The following is a 10471-nucleotide window of genomic DNA, read 5'->3' as shown; positions in this document are numbered from 1 at the left end:
AAAGCGCCCCTGCTGTTGGGGCTAAAGGTGTACAGTAATTAATATGATAATTAATAGATCGCTGACTTTTCCATTTGTTGACATGACATGATTAGATTCAGATGGTAAATACCATATATTATGTTGTTATAAATATCATATACATTATGTGTCCATATTAGAGATAATCACATGTTTAGAATGAAACCATCATATTTAAAAACACGATATCATATAATAAAATATCATTTCTTGTTACTACTGTAAATACATATTTAAATTATTATTGGATCTCCTTCAATACTTTCACAATCTTTACTTATTAAAATGATTTTGTTTCTGCATTTTAAAATATATATTTTATTTTAACATATTTTAATGACAGCATATTTATTGAACAAAAATTATTTTATTTTTCAAAAAAGCAGAAAATAGTACAAACTTTGCTGAAGTGATTGTTTTGAACAAGTATTAACTTAGACATTATTTGAATCAACTCATACATTTATAAGATTCGTAAACAAAATAAACAACTTGATTTATTTTCACACAAAATCTGTCGCTCCATTAATGTTCAATACAACGTATATATTTTTTCAGCAATTATACATTTAAGGCTCAGTGAACAGCACATCTTTTCTTAATGTGGGCCTTTCGTTGTGCCCTATATGTTGAATTAAAACAAAATCAATATATTGTTAAGAAAATAGGTTTAAAATTGATGACAATTACTGCGCAGTGTCTGAAAATGATTGCCTGCTCACTTTCTTCATTTGCTAAGAATACATGCTAATGTTAAAACATGTTTGAACCCAGTAAGTGCATTATATTAAATTATTAATTTAAATGTAAGTACAACGTAGTTAAAGCCACCTAATATAAAGTAGGACCATTCATAATAAGAAATGCATGATTTAGCAGCTCCAGCTCCTGTAGTGCACGATAAACACTGGAGTTGGGTTCTTCTGTGCGGTGATGAACGTCTCTGCTCCAGATTCAGGGGTTTGTGGCTCTGAGGCCGAGCACAGGCTCTTCTCGGTCATCTTCTCCAGTTATAACCAGTACATCAGACCGGTGGAGAACGTGTCCAACCCCGTCACCGTCCAGTTTGAAGTGTCCATGTCACAGCTGGTCAAAGTGGTAAGTGGCTGTGAGCAAATCCAGGTTTGTGTACTTGTTTTAGCCTGGTTTCTGTGGTTGGGTCAGGCTCTGTTCTCTGTTCTCATGATGAGTCTCTTCAGAGAGCGAGTGTGTTTCACTCATCAGCTGGAGCTTCAGAGTCTCTGACCTCAGACACGCATCCATCCGTCGGCGTGAATGAGCGTGTAATCTCCTGAATTTTCAGGTTTCCTCTCATCTTTCCTCTTTCTTCCCCGCCTCAGTCACGGAGAACGTCTCACTTGTATTATGGAGCTGTATCTCCTTCCTTATATCATTCTTTCTCATTCATTTTCTCTAGATTGTTTAATTCAGCTTGATAATGATAAGGTCTATGTGATGCAAAAAATGCATTTCTGCTATTTCTGTGCATTCAGTCATATCCCTTTGAGAGAAAATGTCATTTTTATATATAATGTCATATTTATTATATTGCAGAGGAAATCTAAATATGAGCTTCTGAAATGTTATATGTCAGCACCTTTAGTGGCCTGATTGAAAATGTTTACAGACTATTGGATGTTTTTGTTTTTTAAAGGCTCATATTGTCATAGATGTCAACATAAAGGCATATAAGAAAATGTATTGTGTAATGTGTAAGTTGAAATCATAAATGAAGTTTCACAATACCTCTTTCCTGACCAAAATATATTCTAAATACAGTATGCTATAAACAGGAAAGCTCAATGAAATATGATTTTGAAATTGAATATATATTTAGTTTCAACCTTCATATACTAAAATATATTTCAGTGGCAAGAAAATACATTTACAATCTTACAGCAGCCAACATTTATTTAATATGTTTACACGTGTTAAAGAGTTTTTCTTCAAATGTGACACATTCTGTATTTTAGTATCATTCAGATTCTTTAGTTTGTTATTATTTTGAACTAGACTGTTTTTCGGGTTTCAGTAATTTTGTTGTGCGTTTGTAATTTGTATTAGTTAATTTCAGTTTTTTTAAATATGTCTATGTATATATATATATATATATATATATATATATATAAAATTAATTTTTATATAGTTTTAGTTTGAATCATTTTAGTACATTTAAACTAAAGAAAATGAGAAATGTTGCATTCGAAACTAGCTGAAATAATTTTTTTATTTTATTTCAGTTAACATTTATTTAATTTTTAAGCACTGAAAGTGTGTTTTATTCATGGTTTAATTTTAGTCAACTATAATAACTCTCATGTTATTGTGGTTTCTTGTATTGAAATAAATGGAGGGCAAAATATGTTTGAATGCTTATAAAAAATAAATATATATTTTAAAATTTTAAAATATATAAAAAAAAAATATACTAAAAATTGTCAAAAAATATAATTAGACTTTTTAAAATATTTTGAAACATATTTTTAAAAACATCCTTTTTTTTTTTTTTTTTTGCAATATTGGATTGCAATAGTCCAACTTTTTTTTAACATTCAAGAAAACCTCCGGAAGCGTGCCCCTTCAGATGCTGGGCTGCACACAGAGCGTGTTTGTGGGCAGCTGGAGGTTCTGTGTGCATCATGAAGCTCCTTCAGGCGACGGGACTCAGGTGGCCCATCTCTGAGGCACAGAGGCTGCGCTCCGCTCTGGACTGACGCCTGGAGAATGATTGCTCATGACAGCATGTTTCTTCTTTAAGCTCTAAAATATTAATCCAGAGCCGTCGTGGATTATTCTGCCACAGGTGATTTGTCTGCAACTCTCAGAGACTCTCTATTCCTTTTTTTCCCGCAGGATGAGGTGAACCAGATTATGGAGACCAATCTCTGGCTGCGACATGTAAGCTCATGCATGATTCACACACATCCAGAGGTCATTGATTCGTTTAGATAATTGGACACAATTGTATTCACTATCTTTTGCGGTCACTGTTCACAATGATTGGTGCAGCAGGTGGATTTGATTCCCGGTGGAATACAGATGTGAGATGCTTGCTGTGAAGTCGTGGATGTTAAAAACAAATCCTAATAGACAATAGACAAAACACGGTGAGGAGCTGTAGATGATATTATTATATTTAGGCATTTGGTGATTAGTGCATCTCAGTATTAGTGGTTTCCAAATGTCTAATTGTCTATTTTTTAGATTGGAAATCAGCTTTAGTTCGTCTAATTTGTTATGAGAGTGATTCTGTGAAGAGGAATAATTAAAAACACGCATACAGCAAAGAGGGCCTAACCAAATGAATCATTGTGCCCTCCTCATGAATTAATCGTGCAGTTCATTAACGTTTAAATGGCAAATCAATAATCACATTTAATCAAGCTAATCGAATTTAATACATAATTAATTCACCTGGGTGGTAAGTCACACAAACTATTTAAGCAACTGACCTGGAAACTGTGCATCTATTGATGTGTCAGTTCTATTAAATGTGCCTTGAGTTGGCATTGCCTCCCACTGGAAAAAAACATTGGTGTAGAAACCATTCGGCAACACTTTACTTTGCCTTTATAGATATAATGCATTTTGCTAGTATTTTAATGCAGTAATAATTCCTTGTAAATTAATAATTGTAGCCCAATTTATAATACTTCTCTATTCATTGTTACATTAAAACACATGACAAACAACCAGTTTCAAAAAGAAATCTGCAAATATTATAATGCATTTTAACTTGAACTTTAATTATTTTGTGAAAAGATGTAATGCATAATAATGTTCACTGTAAAGAAATGCTGTCAAAGTATGTGCATCACACATAAAGGCTTTAAGTCAATTATTACCCAGTTTTAACGAAAGCGCCACCCGCTGGAAGAGGATGATTTTCAATTTTCAATCAGCCTGTACGTCTGCTGCTGTCAAAGACCAATGTGAAAACAACCCATGATTTTAAGCAGCAAACAGGCAGAGTTGTAAATGTGAACTGGTGGATCAACAAGAAGATAATTTGTTGTAAACTGTAAACAATTAAGGCAGTACAATATATTTATATATGTTATTTAATTAATATAATACTTGATTGTTTTTGTGAAAACCTGCATCTGAACTGTAAATCATGCTTTTTACAGTCATTTTATTTTATTTATTTATTTTATTTTTGTGCAGGTCTTAAAAAAGGTGAAATTAAGTTTAAATATCTTGCATATACCCTGGCCTGGCAAAAACCAGCAATTGTTTTTTAGAATTGTCCGGACCTTGGCTGGTGGGGATGGTTCATTACTGGACCTCAAGTCATTTTAGTTGAAGACCCCTGATCTACAGGAATTTGTGTCGAATGAGCTCTGACTCCCATTGGCGAGGGGAGCTGAAATAACTCATAGGCAGTGTTGAGAGCATCCACAATCCACCGACTGAGGGTCTGCTTTGTAGCAGACAGACCCCTCTCAGGGGGACCATAGCAAACTAGCAATTGGTCCACCCTTCTCCACATGACAGCTCTGTTATGCTTTTGCTGGTCAGGCCCCCGAAAGGGAGGAGGACAGAAGGCCTGCAGTACGACTGGCAGGGGGGATAGACCCCCGCTTGTGAGAAGAGATCCCTCCTGACGGGAATCCCCCATGGAGAGCCGCCGATGAGAGAAATCAGGTCCGAGAACCATACTCGGCCCAGCCAGAACAGTGCTACCAGAAGTAGACTGACCTTGTCCCAGTGCACTCTCGCCAGAACTCCCGGGAGCAGAGCTATCGGGGGAAAAACGTACAGACGAAGCCTCGGCCATGTCTGTACCATGGCATCCAGCCCTCATGGAGCTGGATGAGTTAGAGAGTACCAGACATTGCGCTGTCTCCTGAGTAGCGAAGAGGTCCACCTGTGCCTGGCCAAACACTCTCCAAATCTGCTTCACCACCTCAGCCCCCGTCTCGACAGGATGTCTGCTCCCACATTGAGATGCCCAGGGATGTACACTGCTCTCAGCGAGAGGAGTTTGCCCTGAGACCACACAAGGATCTGGTGCGCCAGCCTGTACAGGGGGCACGGCCGCAGACCTCCTTGGTGGTAGATGTAAGAGACCACCGCTGTATTGTCGGTGCACACCAACACATGCTGATCTCTTAGGTCCAGGAGAAAGGGTTTCAGAGCCTGAAAAACAGCCAGCATCTCCAGCCAATTGATGTGCCACGTGAGATGGTGACCACTCCACAGACCGCGGGCAGGGTGGCCACTCATGACCGCACCCCAACCAGTGAGGTACGCGTCTGTCGCTAGCGTTACGTGGCGACACGGAGCTCCCAATACCAGGCCCTGAGACAAGAACCAAGGTTGTCTCCACATGTCTAAGGCACGTAGGCATAAGACTCACAACAGAGAAGTATCAGACAGAAACACACAGAGCGCTTTGCTGAATAACAGAAAACTAACGCCGGTTTCACCGTCCGTGACGTCTTGCCCATCCATTGGATAGGTTGCACACGATATTCAGATATATCAGATATATCACTGAAGGGGTCCCACTAGCGTTTTCGGATGCAGCTCGATTTCCTGAAGAGGAAATTGCAATTACCTTTCTTATTCAGTGGCAGAAACTCATTTATTTTTCTGTGTGTTTCTACTTTTCCTAGATTTGGAACGATTATAAACTCAGGTGGAATCCCAAGGATTTCGGAGGCGTTGAGTTTATCCGTGTGCCATCCAACAAGATTTGGAAGCCAGACATTGTGTTGTACAACAAGTAAGTTCTCCATTCTGATCCTCATTTCGTTATGGACCCTTTTCACAAGACTGCGGCTCAGATGTCGGGAGTAAATGATGACTGCTTTATTCATTATTACATCCAACAACTAAACACTTCAATCGCTTAATCAGAGACATCTAGTCTTCCCCTGCACGGGAGTCAGCTCTCAGCTCACTCAGGGCGGGTCTATGTTGTCAATCAACTCTCGTGGGAGGGGCCTGTGCAGAACTACATCATTCTGACAGGACTCTCAGAACAGCATGATTTGAGAAAGGGGATTTTAAAATAGGGATTTAAAAAAACACTGGGTGGATTTTTATCATTATAGGATGGATGTGTACACACACTTCCAACACACATTTATGTTCAAACAACTTGTAAAATGAATTTTGCATCCAATGACCCCTTTAAGTAATGCCCTTGTGAGGTAAAAAGGCCTAGATTGATACCTATTATTATTTTATAATTGTTATTATTACAATATTATTTCACCTTGTTGTCATATTGTGCAAAATGTTGCTGTGAACCCCCTGTGCCTTTACTCGGTGATATGGTTATCTGCTAAATTTAATCTAATTGAAGCAAGGTTTTTTCTCTCTCTCTCTCTTTCTCCCCTGCTTGTTAGTGTAGTTGTGTTTTGTCCTGTCTTGTAATTATACTGTTTATGTGTCTGAAAATTCAAAAATACCACAATATATATTATATTTAAAAAAATGGTGAAAAAGGTCCATTGACCTCGTCATTCCTTCACGGTCCCTTTCTGTTTCCAAACCACAGCGCAGTCGGAGATTTCCAGGTGGATGACAAAACGAAAGCTCTTCTTCGCTACAACGGAGACGTCACCTGGATCCCACCGGCCATCTTCAAGAGCTCCTGCAAGATCGATGTCACCTTCTTCCCGTTCGACTATCAGAACTGCACCATGAAGTTCGGCTCGTGGACCTACGACAAAGCCAAAATTGACCTGGTGCTCATCGGCTCCACCATCAACCTGAAGGATTTCTGGGAGAGCGGCGAGTGGACGATCATCGACGCTCCGGGATACAAGCACGACATCAAGTACAACTGCTGCGAGGAGATCTACACAGACATCACGTACTCGCTCTACATCCGCCGCCTGCCGCTCTTCTACACCATCAACATGATCATTCCCTGTCTGCTCATCTCCTTCCTGACCGTTCTGGTGTTTTATCTCCCGTCCAACTGTGGAGAGAAGGTGACCTTGTGTATTTCTGTTCTCCTCTCCCTCACTGTTTTCCTCTTAGTCATCACCGAAACTATCCCGTCCACGTCTCTCGTCATCCCTCTGATTGGAGAGTACCTGCTTTTCACCATGATATTTGTGACTCTGTCTATCGTGATCACTGTGTTTGTGCTCAATGTGCATTACCGCACGCCTAAGACGCACACCATGCCCGGCTGGGTTCAGAAAGTCTTCCTCGGTCTGCTCCCTCGGGTCATGTTCATGACTCGGCCTGAGAAAGACCCGGAGAGGAAGACCAGATCGTGTGCTCTTCACGCTCCAGGTATGGTTTCCAGCAAACAGACGAATCTTTCACGCCGGCCTCATCTGCTCCTGTGCACCACTGAGCTCAGCAACCTGAGCGAGGCGTCTAAGACGGCTCCTGGCTTTCTGTGTCGAGACGGACGATGCATGTGGAAGCAACAAGACACCAACGTTTCCAGCGAAGGAGCAGAAGACGGAGGGAGTCCGTGCTCCAGCTCTGAGTCTCTGGACGCTGGGTTTCTGTGCATGTCTCCACAGGTCCGAGATGCCATAGAGAGCGTCAAGTACATCGCCGAAAACATGAGGTTACAGAACGAGGCCAAGGAGGTGAGAGAACTGACATCAAATCATAATTCATTGGTCTGATGCAGTCAAACCAAATTTATTCAGGCACCTTCAACGTTTTTCATGTTATCACAGTTTATTTGCTATAGTTTAGAAAATGGTGATAAAATATGACAAGAACTCAAAGTTAAACTGAGTCAGAACAAATTCATCTTGATAATGTCTGATAACTTTGATAGAAAGGTATGCAATGAATTCGGTTGGGTATTGTTTGAATTTGATCAATTCCAATTCTGATTCTTCTTATCGAGTCCCAGTTTCGATTCCAATGTAGTTAAACAAATGAAGTCAAACATTTAGATATCAAACATATTTATTCAGTGTCTCTTTTTGCAAAACATTTAATTACTGTTGAATACCATGAACAAAAATGAGCGTGCTACATAGAAACTGGACTCGATTAGAGCTCTTTGTGTGCAAAATAGAGCGGCACGATTCTGGTTAAATTGAGCCTATTTTTACATGAAACTTGTATAGCTCTCTCACAATTCTGAAGAAAAAAAAAGTCTGAATAATTCCCAATTTTTTTAGCATTTTTACTGCTAATCCACTAATTTTTGGGTATAATATGTCACAGTTTACTTTATTTATGAATTAGTAAAAACAAAATATCAAAAATGATATCTAGTGTCTGATTAAGTTTTGGTTTGACTGTATTATTATTATTGACACTTTATTTCTAGGTCTTTAGTATTTAGTGTTACGCAAGCAGGGGATGCTGTAAGGAGGACAATAAAGCATGGCTTTAGTTTTGGAGTGCTGAACTCAGTCAACTACATACTTAAGTTCCTGTATCTGATCCTGATGATCAGATTTGAGACGCACTGATTTATCTAGAAAATGATTGATGGAGAATCAAGTAAAGCTGAGCTGCTTCAGTCCAGTAAGAGTTCATCTGGAGATATGACTGCAGTTATTCTGACCTTTACTTGAGAAATATCAGAGAGATTTGACAGCAGAAACGTTTGTACAATTACACTAAAACTGGATGCACTTTTATTGGATAAAAAACTCTGAACTATCAATCAGACAAGATGAATTAGAAACAGGTTTAACAGCAAAGTTTGATCATTTAGAGGCCTTAGAAATGTGCAAATCAAATCTGATCCAGAGTTCATGTCTTGCTCTTCCACCCCTTGTCTTTTAAGGTCCAGGACGACTGGAAGTATGTGGCGATGGTGATCGACAGGATCTTTCTGTGGGTGTTTGTCCTCGTGTGCATTCTGGGAACGGCTGGTCTCTTCCTGCAGCCGCTGCTGATGAGCGAAGACATGTGAGGCAAAGCATCCCAACATTTCAATAGCCAGAGTCTAATTTCCAGCAACCTTAACTCAGCATTTTTATGTTTTTATATGATGTTTCATTTAGTGTCGAATTAAAAGACATCAGTTTACAGGTTGGTTGATTCTGAGACCTTTAAGAGATCAAACGGAGCAACTAAAATCAGGATCATCATTGACTTTCAAGATGTCTAAGTACCCACCCGACGGCTAACTGTCCTCCTCTGTCAATTACTATTTCCATCAGCGTCATGCAACCCGGTTACATTACATAAGGCTAAAAAAACACTTGGCCGATGACTGGACAGAATATTTGGTCTGTAGATGGAGTATCAGAGGCTGGTGCAACTAGTCTTAAATTTTGTCGTCTTAAATTAATAGTTCACTCAAAGAAAATTACATTTATTTGCCTTTTCAGTTGTTCCAAGCCTATGTGGTCTTTCTGTTTCTTTTTTTGTACCTCAAAGAGTCCATTCCATGTTTCATAGATCACAGTAAAAGCTCCAAAGTGACAAAGAAGCAGCGTAAAAGTAGTCTGTACAAACATTTGTGCTAATCATGATAAATCACGATAGACAGAAATTACAGATGCTCGCTGATAATCTTCCCTATCTAGTCAGCTGTGTATGAATGAATGAATGTGTTCGGTTCATAAAAGACTTATTCTGTCCACTCGAGTCCTTGTAATGTGTGAAGATTCTTCAGAAGTTCTGCTTTTGTGTTTCAGAGGAATATATCAGCATGCAGGTTTGGACTGAAAATAATGATGGGGTCTTTTTTTCTGAATGTTATTCCTTCAAATCTGACTGTCTGTAAACTCACACATCTCTTCATGAGATACAGCTGCTGTTTATTGTCACGTATGATCATTTTGTTACATTAAAGTATTTTAAACTAACAAAAACACACTAAAAATACAGACCTGGTAAAGCCACATCTCCTTGTGTGAGTGTTGCAACAGCTTACTTTCAGGTAGAAAGCGCCACCTAGTGGATCCTTTGAGCAAGTCCCTGGGGGGAAAAAAAAAGAGAGATAAATAATGAGTCTCTATAACAGTCAAAATGTTTTTTCGAACAATGGGTGTCTTTTCACTGCACATGTTCATATATTCTCAATGTATGACGTAAAACCTTGATGCACATTTCTAACCTTTCAAGGAATCCTGCAAATAAAGAAAGACTGAGAACTATGAAGATCTTCTGTTCTACTGTTGGCTGGCTGAAAATGATTTATCTTCAGTTTTGTTTTATCTGCACTTACGTCTATCATAGGCAGTAATGTATTTATAAGACACTGTAAGTTACTGTCATGCACCTGTATCGACGTCACTGAAAGTTAACACAGCTTACATAAAGCGTTAAAACCAAATCAATTGTTCCTGACATTTAGACTTAAAGCAAACTGAGAGCCAAAAAAGCACTCCGAATGCTCTCACAAATTCTCATATTCATAACTTAATTGCAACCTATTAATAATAGCAAGTGTATTCAATTGCATCTTCGTTTGTACCGTACATTCCCAGCAAGCACAAAGCTCGTAATCCAAGGGTTTCGAAGTCAGAAAATGGTTAGATTCTTCCTTGAG

At 38.9% G+C, this 10471-nt stretch overlaps 1 protein-coding gene across 1 annotated transcript; it reads left to right on the top strand.

Moving 5' to 3' along the window:
- Positions 1–954: 954 nt before the first annotated feature.
- LOC306888244 (neuronal acetylcholine receptor subunit alpha-3-like) lies at positions 955–8884 on the top strand (the record flags this gene model as incomplete). The annotated part of the gene is made up of 5 exons (XM_079446445.1): positions 955–1119; positions 2875–2919; positions 5643–5752; positions 6533–7589; positions 8756–8884. The coding sequence occupies 5 exons, from the start codon at positions 955–957 to the stop codon at positions 8882–8884; spliced, it is 1506 nt and encodes a 501-aa protein (XP_079302571.1).
- Positions 8885–10471: the final 1587 nt, after the last annotated feature.

Source organism: Barbus barbus (assembly GCF_936440315.1).
Source record: "Barbus barbus genome assembly, chromosome: 22".
In the NCBI taxonomy this organism is placed as follows: Eukaryota; Metazoa; Chordata; class Actinopteri; order Cypriniformes; family Cyprinidae; genus Barbus; species Barbus barbus.
This window is presented reverse-complemented; position numbering and strand designations above follow the sequence as displayed.